The sequence below is a fragment of the Artemia franciscana genome, chromosome 9, assembly GCF_032884065.1.
Source record: "Artemia franciscana chromosome 9, ASM3288406v1, whole genome shotgun sequence".
NCBI lineage: Eukaryota > Metazoa > Arthropoda > Branchiopoda > Anostraca > Artemiidae > Artemia > Artemia franciscana.
Genome location: NC_088871.1, coordinates 16,240,318 through 16,267,945, shown reverse-complemented (window position 1 = coordinate 16,267,945; position 27,628 = coordinate 16,240,318). Strand labels below are relative to the sequence as shown.

The 27,628-nt window shown below is 34.0% G+C and overlaps 1 protein-coding gene across 12 annotated transcripts in view; it reads left to right on the top strand.

The window, feature by feature from the left end:
* LOC136031053 (collagen alpha-1(XVIII) chain-like) overlaps positions 1-27,628 on the top strand; it is a 442,617-nt gene that overhangs the window by 13,434 nt on the left and 401,555 nt on the right. For 8 of the 12 annotated variants that reach the window (XM_065710276.1, XM_065710275.1, XM_065710273.1 and 5 more), the window contains exon 1: positions 9,408-9,487. The exons of the other annotated variants lie outside the window; for them this stretch is intronic. In XM_065710276.1, coding sequence (XP_065566348.1) covers positions 9,423-9,487 — 65 coding nt within the window. In that variant the 5' untranslated portion in view covers positions 9,408-9,422. Of the gene's footprint in view, positions 1-9,407; positions 9,488-27,628 lie in introns of those variants that run through there. 12 annotated transcript variants of the gene reach the window in all.

Here is a 27,628-nt window from a genome sequence, read left to right as displayed (position 1 = left end):
TCACTGTGGCTTGAAGTCTTAACAATAATGTTAAGTGCTCATTATATTTTATTAAATTGATAATGTATGCCTTAAATTTTTGAAAGTGTTTCCTGTTTAGTGGCTGGCTTCTCCAGAAGGAAATAGTACAATAAAAATAAACTAAAATATCTATATAACTTACTAATTACAGGTTTGGCTTATTTTACCCCTCCCCAATGTTTAAATATATGGTCCAAATGATACGCTCTCAGGAATTTCCTGAAACAAGCTATACAAGTAAAAGTAGTACCATTAGATTCCTTACTTTATGCCATTTCTAAATATTATGGTTACTGCTCTGACGGTTTATCCCTTCCCCCTGATGGTCTCAGATATAGAGCTAATAATATATTTTTTTTTCCTTTAATTGATCTCGTGACGCGTCATCAGTTTCTTGATCATAGGTCTTTGGGGTTCAGATTGCTTAAAATTACATAAATTTTATCAAATTTATGCAGTTTTACAATATTGTACAAGATTTTAAAATTGTATAAAAAACGTTTAAGTCGGAATTTTGTTCCAATTCTTTGAGAATGACCCTTGAATCACAAAGGCCGTTTAATTAGAATAAATAGCTCGTTTGAAAGTACTAAAACACTTTAGCGTAAAGAGTGAGTTATTCATGAGGGGGCGAATCCCCTCATATATGTAATAATTTCTGTTTGTTTTAAGTTTTAATGTTGCTCCTTGCTTTCAGTTGAAAAAACTTGTTTGTTTATTTAATCTCTGATCGTTTTTTAAAGAATGCCGGGATATTCAGCGGCCCTTTCCTATAAATTATCTTTCCTCATTGAAAATTCCTCCATGGAAAGTTCCTCCCTCGTAACCAGATTCCTCCGCCCCCCACCAGAAAAAATCCCCCTGAAAATGTCTGTATATTTACCAATAACAATTAATATATGTAAACAATGGGCAAAGATTAAAACTTGCAGCCCTTCCCCCGGGGACTGTGGGGGATTAAGTCGTCCTCAAAGATGTACTGTAGTAGAACTACTGGGTCTAAACGATCACCCCTGAGAGAAAAAAAAACAAAAAAAGTCGCATCCGTGATCGTTCTTCTGCAAAAAATACAAAACTCCGTATTTTTGCAGACAGGAGCTTGAAACCTCTACAGTAGGGTTCTTTGATACGCTGAATCTGAGGGTGTGAAAATTCATTAAGATTCTATGAATTTTAGGGGGTGTTTCCTCTTTTTTCTTGGAAATAAGGCAAATTTTCCCGTAACCTTTGATGGGTAGTAGTAAACTTGATGAAAGATATATACTTAAAATGAGCATAAAAATCTGATTCTTTCGTTGTATTTTTTGGTATCAAAATTTTGTTTTTTAGAGTTTCGGTTACTATTGATCCGGGTCGCTCCTTACTTACAGGTCGTTACCACGAACTGTTTGATACCGCTGTCATTCGTACATAATCTTCGAAACATTCTCCCAGCAGAGCTCTTTCGAGGATACCCGTTACCTAAGAATATGCCTTTGAGTCAATACCTCGGTTGAACCAAAAACTTAAAACACTCCTAAACCTTCAAAAAGGTATTGATTCATTTTCGCATTACCGAAAACAAGTATATTTAAAACGTGTTATTTACATTATATTATTGAAACAAAGTCCAGTCTTTGTGCAGTGGTCTTCAATTAAATATATAAAAAAAGCTAAATTTGATTTTGAGGTACTTTGATTTCCAGGATTTAATAACCGTATAATAAACTCTCTCTTTGCTCGCCTCACGCGGCTTGGTGCTGCGGTGAGTTGTTGTTAGTAGTAGTAGTAGTACATTAAACTGTCAGTTTTATTTGATTAGTTTAACACAGTCATCTCAATTCTTGTAGAGATTTTATTTCCTTTAATTCCAGTAGCCTAAATACAGTGTTTAGTGATTCCAGTTTGTTCTAAGTTTGACTCGAAAACTGATTTCAATACAATCTGATTGGCAAGTTAAAGGTATTCAGAAAAGACAGGATTCATGGCATAATTGCTGCAACCGCTCAGACCTGGAGTTCCAAAAAAAGGGAGGTAGCTTTTCTCTTTTATTTGTGCATCAATTTCATTTCATCTTTATTTCAGGTTTTTGTGTCACGGTTTTTTCTGATGTGAAGGTGTTTCTGACTCCAATCTCTTCTGTCGGGTTGCTGTTTATGCCTTTAAACTGCTGATTTCTACCATAATAAAGTACAAGTGCCAAGAGGTGTCATACTATCTGGGAGAAATTTTTTGTTGTAATTTTCTGTTTTTGGAAAATTAATGACTATTTATTTTGATACTTATTGATGCTTCTGAAACTAGAAAAAGGGAATCATGAAAATGATACCTATGATTCGCTTTAGCAGTTTAAAGATATTAAACTGTTGGCTTAAGAGGCTGAACAACGCTAGTGACGGAAATCCAATGTAAGAACTGGAAATCCAACAAAAATATGGTTGATGGTTCGAAACTAGGAGCAGAAGCCGAATAGTAAAACCTAGAAATTAGTTCGTAAAGGCCTGGTAAATTAAAAAGCGGTAGTGATTGAAATTCAATTAAAGAACAGGAAATCCAACAAACAAGATGGAAATCCAATAAGGATCCTAAAATCCAACATGTCGTGTTTGGAAATTCAATTCGGGTATGGAAATCCAACATTTTTGTTTCTCAACAAATCCGAAATTTAATAATGATCAGGGAATGCCAATAAGGTCTTTAATATTCAATTCACCTACTTTCAGGTGTTGAAGTTCCAATTCTGTAGTTGATGAACATTACAAATATATAATATTTTTTTTAATTTCATTTTTTTTTAATCTCAAACAATTTTTTTGACAGTGTATGGGATAAATATATTTAACAGGAAATAACAAAATCCATTTGTCCTAACACACAAATCGTTTCATTTAGTCGCTATTCAAAAACTGCATTTTGTTGTAAATACAAACTCTAATCGGAACATTATCATTGAAGGCAAAATGCTAATAATTTTGAATAATGAATTTCGAGACCTAATTGCAACTTTCATGGAAACATCCTGCTAACCATGACAAATAAATAACTTGCCGTTGGTGTCTGAAATAATAAATGGATTAGACTAAACAGGCTACAGGGAAATCAAGGGAAGAAAAAGTGTTCATCCTATGAGTAATTAATGCATAATGTTTCAAACTGTGTATGTATAAATATCTGTTGCATATATGATGTAGGTACAGTGAGTGATATAAAAAATAGTGAAAAGCGTTTACGTGCGAAACATTTACGTGCGGTGCGCTACAAGGGTTTGGATTTTCCTCGCGGTTAAGGTGATGGGTAAAACGCTATAAAGTTTTTCGAATTTAGGTAAGATGTCTAACAATAATTGGTTGTTTTGTCAGTCTATGTGGATTTCTTGCATTATTTTTCTTTTTATGCATCTGAATAAAAATGTTCATAATCATTTTGAAAAGTTATTACCAAATATTATCCCGCAGTCTTTCTCAATGCCAAGGTATCCCTATTTCTACAGACGTTGTACGTATTGTGATTCATCAGTTGAAGTTAAGTTCATTGATTTAGATGCAGATAGTAAGAATCATTTACGCGTTGATTTACTTGATTGTAGGATTGACTAATTTATTAGGCCTACAATCTAATTTCTAGGCCTCACTATTCGGCTTCTCTTCCTAGTTATGAAATATCAATAACTACCAAATAATTACTCATTTATTTCACAAGAACAGAAAGCTGCAACAACAAATTTCTCACAGATAATATGACACCAGCTGGCAGCTACATTTTTTTCATGGTGGAAATCTGCAGTTCAACTGCATATTAGGAGGCCGACAGAAGAAGCCTGAGTAAGGTGTATCTTCACATCAGAAAAAGTGTCACGTCAGCGTAACACATAAACCTAGACATGAAGATGAAATCAAAATGAGGCACAAAAGTAAAGAAATTCTCTACCCCTTTTCTAGAACTTCAGGATTAAAAAGTTGCAACAATTAGGCCACGAGTCCTATCGTTCCTAAATACCTTTGACTTGCAGATCGGATTTTATTGAAATCAATATTTGAGTCAAACTTAAACGAACAGAAATAAAAAAAACAGGAGTTAAGTTACTACCAATCCCCTTCCCCCCGCAAACATTGTAAAGACTATTGCATCATTTGCCTTTCACTAAGAATTGCATTTCTTATAGAGTGGCTTAATTTTTTATAGCATCGACGGAAACTGAAATGAAATATAATAGTCAAGATGACTAGAAAAACTAACAAAAATAGACTGTGGGTTTAATGTACAATGATTATTAATTCCTGGAAATGTCAGTAACTGAAAATCTAAATTAGCAGAATTTTTTACATTTCATTATTTTACTATATTGGATTAACGACACTTTTTTACTTCTAACTAAGTCCTTAGTCTTTCAAGGACTAAGGTCCTTGTATTGGCCACAGTTGGGTTTGACCTCTGAATTATATATTACCAAACTGAGACCAAACGTTATGCAAAAACTGTTTTAAACACATTTAGTTTCAGTAAAGGGCACATGACGCAATAGCCTATAGAAGGTTTGGGGTGTTTTTACTTTTTCATGTTTTCTGCTTAGCAATTAATTTGTTGGATTTTAATCCAAATTCTTAGGCTGCAAAAGGTGATCTGGGTGTTTATTGTGTCAAACATACTTATTGCATAATTATTGCTAAATTTGAAATCGATGTTTAGGACGGTTTCTGAACCAAGTTTTTGGTTCAAATGCAAATTTTCAGAAAACATACACATAAGAATACTCCTGGGAGAATGTTTCAAAAATTATGTGTGAATGAAAACTTTACAAGAAAAAAAAAAAATATATATATCAGAGGCATGACTCAGCTTTTTTTGTTTCTGACTTGTTAAAATCTTATATTGGTAACTCTGACACAGACATGTGCCTGGTATGGAAGGGAAAATATCTTTTTTCTACAAACTGGATATAAAAAAGTTAAGTATCCTCCTTCAACATTCCCTGACAGTTTCACCTTAATACCCTTAGCCATTCTTGAGATTTTTCACTTACACCCTTTGGACAAACTGAACGCAAAAAGTATATTTAGACCTGCTTCAACATCCTTCACAACTTTCATTAAGAGTTTCATTTTAGACCTCTTTGGCAACCTGGATGCACATGATCAAAATAGCTATCACAAATTTTCAGTTAATTTCTTTAGAGGGCAGGGGGGAATAAATGCAAAAGAGGGGTCTAATCACTCTTGAATCGCTGTAGACTCGTGAGAAGCGCACCATAACATTCAATTTCAAATCGATTGAGACCCCTCCGGAGTTCCTGTGACGATTCCTTATAAATGAAGGCACATAGTAATTTAGTTACTATATACCTCTCAACTTGAAAAGGGTAACAAAAAACGACAAGGAGCGCGGCCTGGTTGCCCTTCTGTTACTTCTATTCGTGAAAGTGGACTAGAGTTTTAAATTCCAATCCAATAAGCCCACACGAGGGGAGACGAACTCCCTCATATACGTAATAATTTCTGTTCGTTTAAATTTTAATGTTACTCCTTACTTTCAATTGAAAAAACTTGTTATTTTATTTAATCTCGTTGAAGGAAGTATACGGTCTTGTTAAGGACTTGTTATTATTATTATTATTATTATTATTATTATTATTATTATTATTATTATTATTATTATTATTATTATTATTATTATTATTATTATTATTATTATTATTATTATTATTATTATTATTATTATTATTATTATTATTATTATTGTCATTATTATTATTATTATTATTATTATTATTATTATTATTATTATTATTATTATTATTATTATTGTTATTATTATTATTATTATTATTGTTATTATTATTATTATTATTATTGTTATTATCATTATTATTATCAGATATTAATCTAGGTGAGAGATTTTGCAGCCCCTCTGCCGTCATGTCCATATTTAATCCTCTGTCAAGCACTAAAAAACATAGCATTTTATTCAAACGCATTTAGAGCAAGGGGGTGCACACTTTCGAAAATCACGTACGCGTATCAAGCGGGGCAGAAGTGTTCAAAGCGTGGTAGAAGCTGCGCCAAGAGGGGTGGAAACTATGCCAAGTATGGTGGAGCTATGCAGTACACATGGCATTCTGAGATGTACACCAGGTGGTGGAAAATGGGCGCCCCTTTGATATAGAGTATTGACAATGTGAGGAAATAATGAGCTGGTTTGAGGGCAAAAAAAGCCATGGGAAATATATAGACTTAAGTTTAATTGAAATAACGCCAAAAAATTAAACTTATCCAACCTAAGGTACTCGCGTGTTATAACGACCACACTCAGGAAGTGAAGTTAGGCTAACCATAATGAAATATATCAAAATCTAATGAAAATCCAATACTTTAGGAATAAAATTATGAAAACTACAAAAATATTAAAGTGTACTTGCATAGTTTATCTCACTCAGGCTAAGCTGATTACATCCGAGAGGACACAGAGAAACCAATTTTAAATAGATGAAGGACAACTGTGAGGTTGATATAATGCGTAAATACCGAACCCATGAATACGATCTTTTAATTAGCTATCGGGATATCCTTAAAATAAATACCTGTGTTTGTTTTTATTAGTTTTAAAAGTTTATGTAAATGAACTGACAGCCAATCTTAATTCAAACACTTGCTACGTTTAACCTGTGTCTCAAAATGTCCGCCTCTTTCTGTCAAGGATGACATTTTACAAACGCTGTTTAAACAGAGGGGTTACGCAACTGGTCACTTACTGTATACCTAAAGATGGAAGTAGACTTGGGGCATAGATCGAGGTATGGATGTGAAATAGAATGCAGGATCCAATGCAAGATACATAGACTCAGTAGTATCAAAAGGAGTACTGGAGATACGTTCGGAGGCACAAATTTGTTTGCACAGGGCGGAATAGGTGTAGCCTCTGGTAGGACAGGAATACTTGGAAAGGGATCGAAGCTTTCATCAATATTTCTTTTGTATAAAAGATTTTAATTTCAAAGATTTGGCGCGTAAAATAAAATAACCCAAACCGGAAAATTTGTAATGGAAATTTATGTCATGGCTATTAATCATCCCCATTGAAAGTGTCACGAGGGTGCTACCAGTGCTTACAAGGCCTCTTGATTAATGAACTACAGAGAGAGAAGTCATTGACTGAAGATGCTTTTTTACTACTTTGAGAGAGATCCCTGGTATTTGTGTATTATTCAGAACACACTCAATAAGTGAAGTTAGGTTCTTTCGTGAAACAAGCTACGATGCAGGTACATTTTAATGAAATATTTTATATATAGAGGTGGCTAGGTTAGGTTAAGTACTTGATATAATGTACTCCATCCCCCCCCTAATATGCAAATATATAGCCCAAACTTTTGATAAATATAATGAAATAAAACAAAATATGATTAAAATATAATACTTTATTAGGGACGATCTCATTTCAAGATCCATTCAAAATCTTAATTTCAAAATCAAACAGTTCGTAGTAACGAACTGTAGTAAGGAGCACCCTGGCTCAATAGTAACCAAAACTCTAAAAAACAGAATTTTGATACCAATAGTTACACTAAAAGGATCGCATTTTAATGCTGATTTTAAATATATAACTTTTACTGTTTTAAAAAGTAAAGTTGAGAGAAAGGGTCAAACTTTAGCACAAAGAGCGAGGAGTTGAAGAGGGAACAACCCCTTTCATATACGGGGCAATTTCTGTTTGTTTTAAGTTTTAATGTCGCTCCTTACTTTCAGTTAAAAAAACTTGTTTTTTATTTAATTGATGTTTAGAGACTATCTTCTATCACTATGTATAGCAAACTAAATTGAGTTTTGTCTTTGTGGCTATGAAACCGGATTTTATCAGCAAAATTCTTGAGTGTGTTCTGAATTCAATTTAATCAATTGAATAATGAACGAGTACCAAATATTTAATTAAAATGTACCTGCATCGTAGTTTGTTTCACGAAAGAGCCTAACTTCTCTTATTGAGTGTGTTCTGAATAATACACAAGTACCGATCCCCTATAACATGGTCGAAAGCAGGAGAGTCAGGGTGGGTTATAATAAGTTGTTCTCCTCTTACACAATTTGGGATGATGAAAAAGCATCGTAAAGTTTATTGGTATTTGAAGTGTAGGGATAGTCAATGGCGTCAATTCATGGAAATGTAGGGGGAGGGGTAATTTATTTTTAAAGATCTAGGATGGGGAATTTTCTTAATCATTTGCAGTTAAACATCCAAAGAGTAACATTTCATTGAAAAGACCAAAAAAATATTTTTTTCAAAAATTAGGGGGAGGGGAACATTGATTTCCCACTAGATGATGTATTGTGGTTTTGAACGGAGCGATTACCGATTTATGATTTTGCATTGAAAATCCATCGAAAATTCTAAGTATAAAAAAAGAGTTAACGCAACCAATATATTTTTTTTATTTTAAATCAAAACACTTTACTCACTAATTTAGTTTCTTTCGAAAGATAGCGTTAATTATGTTTCTCTCATTCTTTCTATTTTTTATCCATTAAAATTATTTTGAAACTCTCAGCTTAAAAGTGTGCATTAGGGGTATACTCCCGCGTAGAAAGCAGAATTAACAAATATGTACCAAAAATAAAAAAGTTTCCCCCAAGACATAGTGGCAAAAGCTCAGTTTGAAGGTGGACACTTGAAAAAAAGAAGTTATGCATCTCTTTTATATGAATAAAGCGATTGTATTTAATTAAAGAAACAAAAGTGTAGCTAAAATTATGTGTTTTTTTTTACAGGTTTTGTAACTAAAATTCTATGCTTGCTGTTATAGTATGGAGATTCAGTTTCCCGTTTCAAGCAAATAGTAAAACGAATATCCCCCTCTAATGAAAGCAGATTATAGATATTATAAAACTAAACGTTTAGAGAATTTCAAAGTCTAGAGTAATCGTATAATACCGAAGATTAAAATATTCTCACTTGTCCCGTTTCAAACAGTTTGTGGTAACGGACTAAGAGCTAGGGGTTACTGCTACTACTATTACTGCTACTACTGCTATTACTACTTTACTATTACTAACAACTTGGTGCAGCAACAAGGCGTCTGAGGCCGACACAGCTCAGCCGACAAGTCTTTCCTTATCTCCTCCTCCCACCACATTAGGAGCAACTTTGGCTAATTATAACAGAAACTCTAAATAAGGGAGTTTTGACATGACTTAATGCATAAAAAGAATTTGCTTTTGATGCTAATTTCAAATACATAAAATTTATTAAGTCTAAAGCTACCCATGAAAAGTTACGAGCCTGAGAAAATTTACCTGATTTTCAAAATAGAGGAAAAAGACCCTACAAAGGCGACTAATCCTGATTAAAATCACTTTGTTCTCTTTAGTTTGAATGAACTTATATTCTCACTTCGTTCTTTTTGTCAGTCCTGTTTGAACTTCGTTGAAGTAAGGATGCTATGGCTGTTTTTAAAAGAGTTTTTAAAAAGCATTACTAGTTTTAATTCTCACAATTTAATGTAAGTTTATTTATATATACATATTTTCTCTCTCGTTCTCCTATTGTGCTGAAGACGGCCCTTGGACATAGGGTTGAGATATTCACAGAACTGATTTCCACTGTCTTGAAAAGATTTTCCCTATTGTTTCTACTTTGTAGTTGTTTGTTATGGAAAGGCAGTGTGGTCTTCGTCGCTATTTTCTTATAGAGAAAGGTCTAAGGGGGAGGAGATGAATTTGATAATTAATCAATCTCTAATCTCCCTTCGTTTGAACTATGCCTGAATAAGGGGAGGCCTGAACATATCGTGGTAGGAGAAAATCACCGACACAGAAGTTTGCCAGCCCACCGGTCAGACACTGAGCTTCTGAAACGTAAGATATTGACGCACCTTAGCCATGTACTTCGCATGTAAAAGGGTCGACTCCCATGTACAGCTTATTAGTGGTGCCCTCAAGGCAGACGCAAAACAGGTCGATCAAAACACATTTAATGACGACCACATGACTGGGATCAGAGTTGAGGGGAGATGTCTTTTCAACCACAGTGGGAGGAGTCGGGGCTATAGCTCAGCTTCATGATGTTTGGCGAGGCTTCGTAGACTTCCTACGCACCTTTCGTAGCTCTGGAGGCTCTAAGTAAGTTCTGACACTTCTGAAAAAAAATGATGTAATTAAAAGGTTCCTTTCTTAATGCAGACGATATATATATATATATATATATATATATATATATATATATATATATATATATATATATATATATATATATATATATATATATACATATATATGTATATATATATATAATATATATTATATATATATATATATATATATATAATATATATTATCACACGACCTTCACTTCTCCGATTTTGACAGTTCTCAATTTTTAACAGTAATCAATAGAATTGAAAGCAAAGAAGGAAAATAACAAAAGAAACGATGAAAATATAGCAATTACACAAATAGCCGAAGTGTCACATGAAATTTCAGTCTGATCCATTGGGATTGAGTGATTGATTATTCCGAGAAAAAAAAAATCGGGGAAAGTAATGAACTTAGAAGCATTGAAACGAAGCATAGCGGAAAGTTTTGACAGGTAGAGTGGGACTTTAAATGGAAGATCGTTTTCTGAACAAATTAAAACTACGGCTAACTTTTTCCATGAGAAAAAATTCTCATGGATTCTTTATGACCATTAATGTAGGACTAAGAAATCATAATCGCTAGTAAAATGCTTTATGGACCTTAAAATTGGAGGTTGTGATTGAATAATAAATTTGGGAGCTGATGTATCAACCGTTGAGCAAACAAAATATAAATGACCTTGGTCATTTGCCGTTCATTGACCAGCTCCCATTCAGTTGTACTCTTCCACGTAACACTGGCCCTCTTTGTCAAATTTTTAAGATGTGCACTTAAAATATTCACTTGCAATTGAAAAAGTCAACTAAAAGTTCAGTTTTCATTACAATCGGCTAGCAAAATAATTAATTATTGTTTACTTGAAATATTGTTAACCTGATTTTCATGGTTTATAATATTTGCAGTCATAATTTGAATTCCCGCTGAGCTGTAAAAATATTTCTCTTTTTCGTACGAACTGCGAATTTTGGCATAAGTAGTGAGGCATCAATACCTTTAAACAGACAGATAGGAGGTGCACAATTGGAGCTATAAGTCCCTTGAGACGTTATTACGCGTACCTGGGTCTTACGCAATAAAATAGTACGCTTGTAATGGTATAGTGAACCTGTTTATTACTCTTGCATGAGATGGTAGATCTCAAAGTCCGATTGTCAAGCGGAGAGGCCTAAGTAATAGGAAATATTTGCTTAAGGTTGGGATGACGCAATCTTGCGGGACTGGTTAGATTTACTGGGGAGTATTCTCGCATGAATTTTTTCTTCATGGGCCATGGGGAATATCCGTTTGTAACTGAGGGTGGCACACATGTGGGTGCTACTTAATTCCTATAAACAAGTTTATAATTTCTGCATGACCCCTTAATTAAGGACCTATAAATCTTTTTGTACCTACGATTTGTTTAGAATGTAATGCATTTTATGCTTGAAATAAAGATTTTTAGCAGTCCTTAGCCATTAGGAAGAAGCCAGACCCCTAAATTAAGGGCCTATAACTCTTTTGCACCTAAGATTTGCTTAGAATGAAGTGTATTTTATGGTAGAGATAAAGATTTTCAGCAATTCTAAGCCACTGGATATTTTGCCGGAAAATATCTGAGAATGCCTTAGGAATGTCACAGGGCAGGTTCATTTAAGGACAGTTTGATGTCTATACCCTTTTTAAACAATAAGAAAATATAAAATTAAAGACGGAACATACAATGGGTCAAATGTTTTGCTAAAACCAAGGAGCGATGTTAAAAACTTAAGAGCCATATTTAAAATTCAAGGTGGGGTGACTTGCGACTGCGACTGTGACTTGCGGTGACTTTCGGTGACTACTCTTATCATGAAAATGTCTGAGAATGCCTTATGAATGGCAATATGTACCACAAGAATGTCACGGTGCAGGAAATTTTTACAAAATCGCTGGCAATGGGAAATCAAGGGGATGACCCATTCAAGAAATGCTTTAAATTCAATGTCCATTCAAATGTCCTTTTAATGTTTAAATTCCCTGTATAGTATTGGTTTCACTGCAACACGCGGTGAAAATACTATGATGTAATATTCACTTATGTGTCAGATGTATATCAATAATACCCTTTAAACCATTACTTAACATGTAGATGCGCCCAACAGATCGATAGTCAATTGTATTGGGATGTTTGGAAACACGCAATCCATTTAGTGTTTCTAGGAACTATACAGGGAATTCTACGCGCGTGGAACAAGTTATCACGCAGAAGGTATTCCCTGAATCAAAATAACATTAATTGCTTCTTGGTCCAGCTGTCTAGCGCACAATATCATTAGAAAAAATCTCTTTTGAATCCTAAAGTAGACAAAAATCTGTGAATTATGAAGCTTATCTGTGAAAAAAACGCCTTTAAAGAAAAGGAAATATCGAAGAAAAAAACGCCTTGAAGAAAAAAACTCTTAAAGTTTTATGTAATATCCCAAGTGTATACCGTCATTAAGTAACAGTAATGTGTGCGCCACAATTACGTAACAACCTTGTGTACGCCGTCATTTCGTAATATTCACGTTTTGCGTCGCCCTCAGTTATGAACGGGGATTTCCCACGGGCCCCTGAAGAAACAAGTCATGCAAGATTACGTCATTCCCAATAAATCTACCAAATCACGCAATATTGCGTCATCCTCAACATAAATGAGCATACCCTTTTGCGTATGTTTCCCAGGTGCGCGTAATAATGTGTTGAGGGGATAGTAGCTCCAACAAGACACCCCTATCTGTCAGTTTAAAGGTATTGAAGCCTCACTGCTCGCATAACGTGTAAGATGAATTTACCAGACTTTCCTCGCAATCGATTTTCGAAATAACTAGAATTTGTTTCTTTGAATAACATATTGACAGGGAAAATAAATCAGAAGAAAAAATATTGCATGGCTTACCAAGAAGTTTGTTAGATATAGTAAGAGTCGAGGTGAGAGCTTATGCAAAAATTTAAATTCACTGTGTGTAATTTTTCTTTGCATAAATGGCTGCTTTTATCTCAATATAGTCCAAAAAGGCACGTAAGTGGACTTTTTTGAAAGGGAAAGTATAATAAAAGGCCACCATTTGAAAATTTGAATAAAAAGTGTCTATGGAGAGCAGCTCCCCTACCCAAAAAAAATAGTATCGAAAAAAACTGATTTTAATTAAATTCAATCTCCATAAATGTGGGTGCTACTATAATGGCTGGTATGACCAGAAAAGAAAATTCTATTGGCGTCTCTTTTTTTATCCCTCATGTATAATAATCTTCAATGCAACTCTAAATTTTAAGCCTCAATCGCTCGAAACTTTTTTATTGCTCGAATATGCTTTACAATTGTCACCAACCAAGCTACCCCACGACCCTGGTGACGCCAGCATCTGTTAGAATATATGCTGCCACACAGTTTTTGCTAATATATTGTTCCAAGTTGCTCACAGTGGCGTATTCAGGATTCTTGTTCTGTGGCGGGAGGTACATTTTTTTGGGGGGGGGAGGGTACAAAAAGACGTTAAAAAGGCATTATCGATGTGTTCATATATATTTTTGTTACATTTTACGAGTCAGACAAAATTTAAGGGAGGGGGGTTCAAGCTCGGTAACACCTTCTCCTCTTCTGGATACGGTCTTGATTGCTCATTTTTACTATTAAACTCCACCTAAAAATGATGCTGCAGAAAATAAAAATTAGGCTATTAAAATTTGTTGCTAGAAACTTGAATTTTGAAAACCCATAATTTGAAATCATGGGATTTTATACTTTCAATTTTCACATGGGAAAAAAGCCTGAGCTTCATGAGACTTCGCAGGTTGTATAAGCAATTTTGGTATAATTTTCCTATCAATGCTACCGAAACGTAGCACGAAGTTTGCACTATACAAACTGGATTTTTGCAACCCTTTAGTGAGAAGCAGTTCTGATGATTTTCGCAGATTAATCGAAACCAGTATTTTATATAAGGAAAAAATGTCATAAGCTTGATCAACACAAAAAAGGCAAAGTGTCTTTACTTGGCTACACAAAGAGAAATTATAGCATTCAATTAAAGACCATCAGTTTAGTAACAAAATATTTTTCTCCATTGTTTTGTTATTATTCTACTGAAATGAAATGAATTATGGTCCAGGTGTATGGAAGCATGGGGTAATAAAAACTGAATCCACATGAATTTGGAATATCTACTAATAAAATATAACTACAAACAAATTACAAACCTAGCCAGCGGAGAGCAAAGCCCTATGATTCAGCTCAATACAATAATTACATAAAAAAAACTAGTTTTTTTTACTGAAAGTAAGTAGCGACATTAAAACTTAAAACGAACAGAAATTACTTCGTATGTGAAATGGGTTGTCCCCTCCGCAATCCCTCGCTCTTTACGCTAAGGCTTTTAATTGTTTTAAAAAGCAGAATTGTGGCAAAGAGTCAAACTTTAGCGTAAAGAGCGAAGGATTGCGGAGGGGACAACCCATTTCATATACGAAGTAATTTCTGTTCGTTTTAAGTTTAAATGTCGCTCCTTACTGTCAGTTAAAAAACTAGTTTTTTTTGTGTAATTTCTGAACGTTTTTGAATTAATACATGTTTGATTTTGGCTCTCCACACATAAATTATTAAATGAAATTTGCATATTAATTCCTTTTTTGGCTAAATGGCTTTCTCTTAGTTTTGATCAGACGATTTTGAGAAATAAGGGGTGGGGAAGGAGGCCTAGTTGCCCTGCAATTTTTCGGTTACATAAAAAGGCATTTATAAGCTAGATATCTAGATAGCTAGATATCCTAAAGTTATGGGCCTGAAAAACATTTGCATAACTTAAGAAAAATGGCAAAACACCCAAACCGAAATAGAGCGTGAACTTGAAAAAACCACACTATCAAATTTAACATGTCTAAAATCCTTATAGTGAATTTTTCAAGCGCCTGTAGTCAAAAATAAAGAATCTGGTATTTTTATCGAGAAGAATGATCATGAATGCGTGTTTGTATATTGTTTTCTTTTTTTAATTTCACAAGAGCAAATGCGTCAATTCAAAAAGCATTTTTTGATTCTTTTTTGTCAAGCTGAGACACGTAACTTACATTCTTTGAATCTACACGCTCCGTCAACTTGTTCTTTTCATTTTTCGAAGTCTTATTTAGTTCCTAAGAGACATCAAAGCTTCTGTTATTTTTCAAAATGACAACTTTCCGCATCCATAGAAATATTTAGAAACTGAGTGATATCCGTGGCGTTTTGCAAAAAGGGCCGAAGTCCAGAAATCGAAAATGAGTTAAACTTTATGGTTTGAAAGAACTCGAAGACCTCTATTGATTGGTTTATTCAAAATTGGCCTATCTTTAATTTTGACCGAGTTACGGATTGTTCCAAAAGGGCCTAAGCCTCTTATCTTCTATTTAAAGAACAATACAGAAATTTGGACATTTCCAGCGAAATACCGATCGAAAATTTAACTAGGCATCAGTATTTAAAGTTTCAAGCTTTTAAAGTTCTAATTTGTGAAAAAGATTTTTTCATTGTGCCTTTTTATTTTCATTTTGATCTCCTCTAAAATTAGGAAAAGTGGACGTTTGTCCTTTTTGCAAAACGCCACAGATATTAGTGATGTTTGTCATATTTTTGACACTTAAAAAAAAAAATTTCGTACAAATAGTTGTCTAATTACCATAGTAAAAAAAATTAATAATTTTTTCTCACTCTTGTAAAATCGATATTTCTTATTATAACGCCTGTTGAATTGTTGCATCAGTATGGTGGTCTTTTCGAATTCGTGTAGTGCAGCAATGCAAAAATAGTTAAAACAGCATCATTCGAAAGTAAAAAGGAAATCCTAGCACTATTTCTGCCATTTTGATCACAACACAATAATTTTGGCCTGAATAGGATCAAACTACAAAAAGAAGTTCAGAGACAACAAATTGTCTTACAACTATATAAAACTGCCTAGTTTAAACTTCCAATCTAAGGCTCTATACTGTCACATGGTCACTCATTTGTCTCTAAACATATGTTAATTAAAAAAAAAAGTTTTCTGAGGGAAGTAAAGAGTGAAGTTGAGACTTAAAACCAAAAAAAATTATTGCTCCACAGTCTATCTAAAATATATCAATAAAACTAGTACAAATAAACCAAATAATCATATTCCCTCTATTTGTAGGATTATAGAAAGCTAGCGCTTTGCCGAAAACACAAAAACCAAGTATGAAAAACAGGAATGTAGATTTATTAGTTAAAAGTGAGTACGTACCCTGACAACAGCAAACTAATCTATAAAGCTTTTCATAGTCTTACACCAGCTGTGATATCAGTAGCTTTCAGTATATAATTAAAATTATCTTAAAAACATAAGCATAAAAATAAACACTTTTTTAATAACCGCAAAGACACTGAACAGCATACAGAAATATTGGATTGATTTATCACGTAACAACTTGGTCTCACCAGCCATAATACCAGTAGTGAGTAATAAACAATCTTAAATTGTACGAAATACTCTTTAGTATTACTCAAAATGAAGATCAAATAAGCCACAATATGAACTCTGGAAATCCCGTAATTTCTCTCTACATAACAGAGAATTTCAAGTTATGATAAAATTTTAAAGCTAGTCCATAGTCATATGTGAAATCATCAAAATGATTTGCAGAAGTGTTACCATAATATTATATATATATATATATATATATATATATATATATATATATATATATATATATATATATATATATATAGATATATATAAAAATAAGCAACAATCCTAAGATGCTATATTTTCATACTGTAAAAAGTGTCCTTAATTGGTTTGCTTTTACCGTACCAAAACTCTTATATTGTATTGTGTTTTCAGTAAAGCGCTACTTTTCGATAATCCTACAAACATAGGGAATTATGATTATTTGGTTCATTTGTACTAGTTTTATTGATATATGTTAGATAAACTGTGAAACTATAATTTTTGTTCGTTTCAAGTTTCATCTTCGTTCTTTAATTCCCTACAAAAACTTAGTTTTTTAAAATTAGTCGTTACCCGTTTTTAATTTAAATTTAATGCAGAAGCAACCCTGCAATGATCTTTTTTTTCAGGGAGGGGGTGGCATCCCCCTGACATACGGAATAATTTCTGTTCGTTTTAAGTTTTAATGTCGCTCTTTAATTTCAGTTCAAAAAAAATATTTAATTACTGATTGTTTTTCAAATAATGCCGATAAATTTATGCTACAGAAAATCGTATACACAATTTTTGAAGGTGGACAACCTAGACAGTTAGGGAAAAATACCTATTTTTCTAAAGAAGATTTTTAAGGTTTTCAAATCATAAGCAAAATGTCGGTATGTCTAATTTTTTCATTAAATATCTCCCCCTCCCCCCTGATAAACACAAAAAATTTTTAGACATGCTAGTGTGGAATAGCAATAAACAAGAAAAAGTTGGAAAGTAACCCGACAACTAGAAAAATATCACAGAAAAAAAATGCAAATAGGTTCTTAGTGCTATGACTTCTCTATATACATCGCAAATAGTTTTGTTCTGTCTATTAGATAGTAAAAAAAAGAAATAATATGAATAAACAAATATAACAATAAGTAATCCTTCCTTGAAGATACAATTCTGAGTGGTTCCAGAACCATATGCCTACACTTCTACAAGCCCTAAGTGGCAAGGGGTTGGAGTCCGGATCGTAATTTGTTCCAAAAATAGTGTATGGAAGATTTTACAATTTACAAAAAAATTAACAGAAATAGTGAATCAGCTGAAATATTATCATATATGAGGCACAAAACCATGATAGAAAAAAAATAGATGATTAGGTAACTAACCTTTGCCATTCTGATTCAAAGTCTAACGTGCCAGTAACTGAACTACGGTGGCTGATGATCAAATTCAATGTACTTGTTCTTGTAGGATCATAATTCTGTAACTTGCAGCCCTCTTCCTAAAGACCATGGAGAGTTATGCCATCGTCAAAAGCATAGTTATTGGATCTTATTCAGCAAATACATTTGTAATTGGCTATTATAAAACACTGAGTTAAAGAACGCTTCTATTGTAAGAGAGCATTAAACTATATTTGGTGAAGGTGAACTTTTGAGAACAGGAGGAGAGGAGGAGCAGGGGTGTATCTTAGTATTTTTATTGGGAGGGGGCACAAGGGGGCGCTACTGAAGTAGGTGTAAAGTAAAGTAACTATTTAACAAACACGCAACATGGTGAATTTAAAAACATTACGCAATACGTTATAAACACACCATTAAACAATCATACTTATAGGTTATGGTGCTTGGCTTTTGCTAAAATTGTCAGCAATGCGCTACTACAGACGACAGTAGTACAGCTTAAACAGACTGTTGGGTGGACGAATGGTAAATGTCATACACATTCGGATTTCTTCAGACAGATTCACCACTAATGCTGCAGCATATATCCCCTCTCCACTTCCCCTAGCACCCATACCCAACACAATATGGTTATTATCATAATTGAACCATGCTCTATTATAATAGCCCCGGGTATTGCGCTATCCATTTGCTCGTAATTTTGAATGGATTTCGACTCTGTAAGATTTAACTTTTTGCACTAAACTTTTAATATACGTGACTTATTGAAACATTAATCATGATTTTTATTAAATTTGTTCGTTTGTGGGTTCACTGAATTATATTTATAAATATCATTGATTACAGCAGGCCACATAAAGCCGAAACAAAAAATCATAGGAACCGCAATAGTGCTTTCTAAGTAAAGATACACGATAAGTCAGGGTATTACCATAGATTGTGTAGCATTATGTTGTGGTATATTCTTTACCTTTAAAAAGTGACTGTATTTGCAATTTAAAAGTATTCACAAAATAAAGTTAGAATTATTAACATATCCAGCTAGTATTGTTTGAAAAAAAAAATATACAGAAAATCAGAACAATTCTTGACATTATTGCGGCAGAAACCTTAAATAAATTAAAAAAATGCCAGGGATGGTAATTGGAAGGAAAAATTGACTCCTAGAGTTAGAAAATTACCTTTCCCTTTGTATCTTTGTTGAAGAAAATGAATTCTATAAAAATTACACAAATTTTTTTTGTGTGTACATCAGGGTATGGGGTGTATATATGTCCAAAAGAGGGTTACACTAAATATCGTTTTTACGTCTATAATTCCCTTCAAAAACTAAACTCGGTCTTCTAATGCTGCATGATGAAACTGATAACAATGGAAAACGAGAATGGGTAGGTAGAACTTATTCTTGCGGACGAAATTTCTAAATAAAAATAAAAATATACATATTTATAATAAATTCACCTTATACTGCTTGCAGCAGACATTTTGTACAACATGCCGATGCAAAGATAAATAACACACACGTAGCGCTGGTGTTACATGAAATGTGAGTAATAACAGCAACAACCCTCAGAAAATGGAACTAGTTAAAAGAGTTATTTAGGAAAGGAAAAACAGCAAGAAGTCAGCATGGCATGGTACATAGAGGCAGTTCTGCATTTATGGGTTATTATGTAACCCGGAATGTATAGAATAGGACGTTGTATGTACTTATTAGGCATTTTAATAACCAATAAGAGAATCGAAATTTCAATTAAATACCGGGTATAAAAATTAGAACAATTAAATAATTCCTGGAGCGAATCCCCCTCTACCAAGTTCCATGACCAAACTACAACTGATTTGATCTATCTAGCTATAGTACGAATACCATTATAAAAGCACTAAGTCTTATTTTCTTTTTCAATTATCTCTTTTTTCATCCAGTAAATCATGTTCACTGTACATCTACCCTCTTATTCTTCAATGATTCCATTTCTGTCCTATTTGAAGATCTAAAAGATGCATTCGTTTCCACTGATGGAAATGAAACCTACTTTATCATTATTTTTTAAAAGTACTAAAAACTTTTGCGTAAAGAGTCGAGTTTTGAGGAGGGGGCAATTCCCTTCATACACGTATTAATATGCTTCTACAATAACCGGGTGATTTGTTTTATTAGTTATTTTGTTTGTTTTTAATGTTTGATTTATTTGTTGACTCCTTTGCTTTGTCGTGCTTTGTAATTTTTGTTCTGTTTTCTTTTTGTTGTTTTATTTGCCCCTTCATTATTTTTGTTAATTCGATGGGTAATCAATAAATTTATTCATTACTGTTTGAGAAAAATGCTCTAAAATCGCTTATTTTTTACAAGTTTTTCTTATGAAAATCCACGATCGCACGACTTTTCATTTTTTAATAATAATCACGCGCATTTATTTCTGGGATTACTAATGAATAGTTCTTATCTCATATTAAATAAAAAAACGATTTTTTTTAACGGAAAGTAAGGAGCGGCATTAAAACTTAAAACGAACAGAAATTACTTCGTATATGAAAGGGGCTGCTTCCTCCTCAACGCCCCGCTCTTTACGATAAAGTTTGACTCTTTCTTTTAACTCTACTTTTTAAAACAGTAGGAAAGTACGAGGTCAGTGCCTCGCTCTTTACATTAAAGCTTAAATTTTGTCCCAATTCATTAAGAATGACCCCTGAATCACAAAAGCCGTAGAATAAATAGTTGAGAGTACTAAAATACTTTAGCGTTAAGAGCGAGGTATTAGGAGGAGATGAGCCCCTCATATGCATAATAATTTCTGTTCGTTTTAAGTTTTAATGTTGCTCCTTACTTCCAGCTGAAAAAACTTTTTCATATTTATTTTTTCATTGTTTTTTTTTTTAATAATGCTAGAAAATCCTGCGCTCTCTTCATGGAAATTATTCTTCCCACGTGGCAAATTCCTCGATGAAAAGTTCCCCCAACAGATCCCCCTCTTCTCAGCCCCTCCCCCAACCCAAAAATCCCCCTGAAAACGTCTGTACACTTCCCAGTAACCATTGCTATATGTAAGCACTGGTCAAAGTTTATAACTTGTAGCCCCTCCCACGGGGACTGTGGGGGAGTAAGTCGTCCCCAAAGACGTAGTTATAAGGCTTTTCGACTACGCTGAATAAAATGGCTATCTCAGAATTTTGATCCGTTGACTTTGGGAAAATAATTAGCGTGGGATGGGGATGCCCTCCAATTTTTTTTAGTAACTTAAAAAGGGCACTAGAACTTTTCTTTTCCGTTATAATAAGCCCTCTTGCAATATTCTAGGACCACTGGGTCGATGCGATCACCCCTGGGGAAAAAAACGAAAAAAAAAAACAAAAAAACACGCATCCGTGATCTGCCTTCTGGCAAAAAATTCAAAATTCCACATTTTGGTAGATAGGAGCTTGAAACTTCTACAGCAGGGTTCTCTGATATGCTGAATCTGATGGAGTGATTTTCGTTAAGATTCTATGACTTTTAGGGGGTTTCCTCCCATTTTCTAAAATAAGGCAAATTTTCTCAGGCTCGTAACTTTTGATGGATAAGACTAAACTTGATAAAACTTAAATATTTACAATCAGCATTAAAATGTAATTCTTTTGATGTAGTTATTGGTATCAAATTTCCATTTTTTAGAGTTTTGGTTACTATTGAGCCGGGCCACTCCTTACTACATTTCGTTACCACAAACTGTTTGATTAATTCATCACGGTTTTTGGTAGGTTTAAAGACCATTCACAATGAGATTTTGCTAATAGTGAGATTTAACCAGCACTATTTTAAGCCATTCAGAATTTTGTAGAATTTGATGGTCCTTAATCCCGCCAAATGAATAAATTCCGGCAGGCGGGCAACCTGTTAAGAAATTCCTATGTTCGTGTCTGGTCTCGTTAGCAATAGAGACTTGTTGGCGAAACGGTGTTAGATTTCCCAAACTACTCAAGTCTGTGCTCCTACACAGCTATCTCTAAACATAGCCCTCTGGACGATAAATAATAAATGGACAACAATATAATTTTAGATGGTATAAAATGAAGACAATTAACATAATGATGAAACTATAATAATTTAATTATTTTTGTTTACTCAGTCAAAGGCAGCGAAGTGTCTTCCATTGTTCTTTAAACAAACAAAAGTTTTTTGGAGTTTAACTACAGACCAATCCTGAAACTTAAAAAAAATTATGGTATATTAAAGAGGAATTGCCACTTCCTACTTTAACCCTTTTCTTTATGCAAAAGTATGACTAGGGCTTTCTTGAAAGTGATTTAGAAGGTGACAGATATACTGAGTTGGTAATGGAAATTACTTCATTGTCCAATTGGTATTCTAACATCTGAACCGAGGATTCTATTTTAAAGAAGGTAAAACTAAATACTATGTTTCATTTTCGAATTATTGTGAATTAATATGTTTATTTAGGAATAACTAGAATAAAGAAGTCAATTTAACATCGAGGATGGCAGAAGGGTGACAGTCTTCTTATATCTAAGATCATTTCATTTGCATCCAGTTTTACCTGTGCTATTTGAATCCAATTGAAACTTTATTATTAACGTTAATTGTCGGTAGTTTTTATTACCATTTCAGGATTATCCTAGCACTGAGGTAAACTGTTGCTCCCCTTTATTCATTGGTCTAAAATCGAAAAATCTATCATACAATGTTAGAAAATTTGCGGTCTGAAACTAGGCTCTCTTAGGCCTCAGCCCCCCCCCCAAACCAGCTGATCCAGTGATAGCTGTTGAAGCCCGAAAGGTACCAATTCAGTCTGATGAACATAGTCAGATAATTCAGTGTACTGAATTGCCAATGCCCAATTACCAATTTACCAGTTGGTAAAAAAAAACTGATAATTTTTTTCCACTTTTGTAAAATCGACGTCTTTTGCTTTAGATTCGAATCTGAGTACACCTGTCAATGCATCTTTTTATGCTTTTTTCAATCATACAATTTACCCATTAGTACCATTTACCAAAATTACCCATTACCAATTTGTAATGAATGTACTAAATCAGTCGGATAATAACAGTTATTATTGTTAAGGTTCGTTTGACTTAATTTGCAATTACTATTGTCTATTTTAGCTGTTTACTCTGTATGAACTTAATATGATGGTTGCTGCGGTAGCTGCAACCTTGTAGAGAGCGAAGAACATCCCATAGTAATCAAAAGTTAAAAAAAAGCGTTTAGAAAAATACTGAGAAAAAACTGAGCGTTTAGAAAAAAAAAAGCGTTTAGAAAAAAACTTTAATTTAATTTACGATCGTTTTTAAGTAATGCCAGGAAATCTGACCCCACCTCTACGGAGAAACCCCCTCCTCACGGTATCCTCTGGACAATTGAATCCCGGTGAAAATTTACTCCGGACAAATACCCTTAACAACTCCACGTGTAAAATTGAGACGTAAAATAGAAAGCAAGACATTTAGAAAGAATTTGTTTAGGAATTATGGCAAATTCTCTCCGTGTGTAATTTTGCCTGACAAGTTCACTCCCTGGAAATTTCCTTCCCCATAGAAAATTCCCCGCCAACCCGAAAATGTATACATAATTCACAATAACAAATGCTACGTGTAAAAATGGGCAAATTTTATGACAAAGACCTTTCAACTGGGAGTATGGGGGGTCATTGTATATCAAAAGGCACAGTTATTTGGCCTGTCAACTATGAAGAGCAAAATGACCTTCTCAAAATTGTGATCGGATGTGTCAAGAAAAAAGAGGGTGGGGATCAGGTCAGGTTGTCCTCTAATGTATTTTGTCAATTAATAGGGCATTAGCAGTTTTAATTGTCGTTTGAATAAGCCCTCTCTCGATATTTTAGGACCACTGGGTTGATACGATCATCCCTGGGGAATACAAAAAAAAAACAAATAAACAAAGCATCTGTTATCTTACTTCTGGGAAAAAATACAAAATTCCACATTTTTGCATATATGAGCTGGAAACCTCTACAGTGTGGTGTTCTGACACGCTGAATCTGATGGTGTGATTTTCATTAAGATTGTAATACTTTTAGAGGATGTTCCCCCCTTTTTCGGAAATCATTGAAATGTTCTCAGGCTTCTAGCCTTTAATCGGTAACACTAAACTTAATGTAACTTATATATTGAAAATCAGCATAATAAGCTGATTCTTTGCATATATCTATTGGTATCAAAATTCCGTTTTTTAGAGTTTCGGTTACTATTCAGCCGGGTCGGTCCTTGCCTGCAGTTCGTTACCACGAACTGTTTGATGAACCTTTGAATATGTTTTTGAATTTGCTTCTCAACTACTAAATATGGTTTGGTGATATTGATGTATTTATTAAGTTTCGTATCTCAAGTCCATGGAGGAAGGCAAAGTAGGTATTTGGCAAACTTGAAGTAATGAGATCTAATTTTTCTTTAATCTATTTACATAAAAATCTTCCAAAAGTTTCTGCAATAAAGAATATGGGGCATTGCAATGGTATTATAAAGTGTTGCGAGTGTTCCTCTGTTAATGCGAAGCTTTGCTTTAGTGAATAAAGCATATGTATCGCAAATGCGGCACTGAATGTGTAAAAATGGGTAAAAATTATGACTCAAAGACCTTTCCCCTGGGAGTATGGGGGTCATTTTATATCAAAATGAAAGATTTTTATAACGAGGAAACAAGATAAGGGACACTAGCAGCTGACGCGTGTACTTAAGAGATCAGCCATTTGGGAGTCCCAGGTATGTTTTTCTGCTCGACAGGTTTGACTTCAGAGCTTTCCAGACGGACTCAAGTGGATCGATCCGAATTTTTCCAGTTGAAAAGCACTATTTCTGAATTTTCAGAGCTAAAATCGACACCTATATCAGCTTACCCTTGGTTTAATGTGTCAAAGATATTGGAAATCCTCTCTAAGGACCAGCTGATGTTCAGAATGTTATCAGCGTAAGAAACAAAAGAAAGATTAAGACCAAGCAGGAAACAAGATAAGGGACGCTGTGCTTGAAGATCTAGGGTGTGATTATTGAAGATTGTTGAGGAAGAGACAGCTCCCAGCCTCACACCTCAGAAACATCAACAAGTTTGTCACACGGTACATGTTAAACTTTATTGAGGTTCATGGCTAGTGAAAGACTATGCAGAGCCTTATAAATTAGTTAATTTTATGCAAGCTACTTAAAGGTTTTTCTGATTCTGATTCTGATCCTGTTTTTTTTTTGTATCGACTTTGGGTCGGTATTGTTTATTGATCAATGTTTCATCAATGTTTATTGGTGAAATAGTGGTTCATTTTTTGTTTGTTCTGTATCAATGAGGATTGTTAAATTTCGTTTATGTGTCTTGCCCAGTAGTCGAGCTTGCCTCTCCATTCGGGCAAGTTGAAGATTTTGATGAATATGAATTTTTGAATAAATGAATCTGAATCTGGGGTTGGGGTAAGGCATCCAATTGTGCCAAGTGGAATCAATGGATGCTTATGTATTAACTGAGGTAATACATGCCCACTTTCTACTAAAAAAGAAAGCGAGCAGTTGGACGCCTGTGTGTGCAGCAGGAACCGTTACGATATTGGCCCACGGTACTTGTCTAGCAAGTTTCAAATCGATTGGGGGGAAATCCTGCCGATTTTTCCCCTGATGCATCTTGTACCACTTCGTAAACTTCTTAACTAAAATTGTTTCATCCATCTTTTGTAGTTTCGAAGCAAACTGCCCAGTGTCATATCCAACTGCTCATTGAAACTTCCTATCAAATTTTCATAATGTAGTTCAGCAACGTCATAGCCCCCTGAAGCTAATCACCCTTCTTAAATTCCAAATTTAAAACTACTAGATAGTGATCTTTACTTTTAACTTGAGTAATGGCACTCATATGTACCCTAGTATCCTTTATCGATCCTGCCACAAGACTGGAACTTGAATATGGTGGCTAAAAGTCTTTGATTGCAACAGCCTATGGCATAAAAGAAAGTATCTTTAAACTATCGCTGTAATTCCACGATGATCAGCAGCATTTTGGTTTTGGAAGGGTTACTGGTCTACTGTTTGCCTCGAATCATTCATATTGAAATATCTCTGGTTTCAGAAATGAAACTTGAAACCATCAGAAATGAAGCTTAAAACCAGCGGGAATTAAAATGAATATTAAGTCAAAAGTAAAACAGAACAAATACCACAAATGACAGTGGGGTTACTGATCCCCTAAATGTTATAAAAGCTTTACTGTTTGTCCTAAATACTAGAGTTAAAAGTTTATTAAGCATTTATTGCACATAACCACGGCTGACCAAATATTTCGTCTGAATGGTCAATTTTTGCTAAAAATGTAATAATTATCCAGCATTTTAGTTCTTAAGCAAATAGCCTGAAAAGATTGACTAATATTCCTACAATAAACATGTGGTATAATTAATTTATTTGAGAAAAAATTAACTAAAATGAACGTCCTCAAAATAAAGGACGCTTTCCTTTTTAAAAGGTGAAGAGTTACATTGAAACAAAAATGTGTAGACACTAAGTCATAATAAAGACAGTCGAAAAACTAATGTAGCACTCGTTAAGGCTTTCCAAAAGATCACTTTACCCTTATGCTGTGTACTTCAGGTGCGCATAAGCAAAGGATGGCTGGCCCCAGCCCCCCATGGCACTTCCTGTTTAAAGGGCCATGAAATGGAGATGGACGCCGCTAATTTTGACTTTAAAATCAACTTAACCCCCGTACTCACTTTTTTCAGTATTCTACAAAAATGAGGCAATATCACGGGGCAAAATACAAGTTGGAGTCTTTGATTGTTCCTCCTTTTTGTAATTTCTTTTTTTTTTAAGTCTTGAAATAAATGCCTGTCAAGATCATTCATAAAAAAGCGGTGTTTCGTCATGAAAAAAAGGTGACGTCACAAACTATTAAAGCCAGATTTATTTCGTCTTTTTTTGTGTCTGTGAATAGGGGATTCTCTTTGCCCTGTCCCTGTCTACATACTGTGATGTGTTGAGTTATCATTTGTCTACCTATTTGCCACACATACTCTAAAATTTTCAAGTGGATGAGCAAAAAAATGATTTTGCACCAAAAATCGATACGATTTTTGGAAAATTTGAAAACCCAAAACTGATTTTCTTCCCGAGTTGGTTGTCCTCGTCAAAGTCCCCTAGGTTCAGTCTAATCGTACTGAAAGTTAATTATTAACGGGAGGAAATCAACTTTTGGTCCATTTCGGCTAGTGCCGCCTTTTTTTTCTTTCTTAATGTTTTACTCCAGTTGAAAAAAAAAGAAGAAAGAAACAACAGCATGGAAACAAAGCAAATATATTTTTTTTCTGTCTATACAAGAGCAGAAATATAGATAGAAGTTAGCTCAAGTGTAGAAGATGTTCTTTTCTTCTGAAGCTTGGCTTGAAATAGCAAGATGAACAATCTCCTCTAGGAAGTTAATTTCTTATATTTTAATATCTAAACCACAATTATGCTCTATAAATTTTATAGCTAAAAACTTACTGTTGGTCGCTGTTGGATATATAAATTTAACGACGTTTTAAGGCGTCTAATCTCAGAAAACATGCATTCCGCATTTTACTGTTTTTGAACCTCACGCCCGCACAGTCTGTGCAATTTCTTATGTGAAATTCTGGTAGATTAATTTTCTGGATTACTTAGTCGCTTAGCTGGAGAAATGACAGGTTGCAAAATTTCCCGCCACTCTATTCATTGA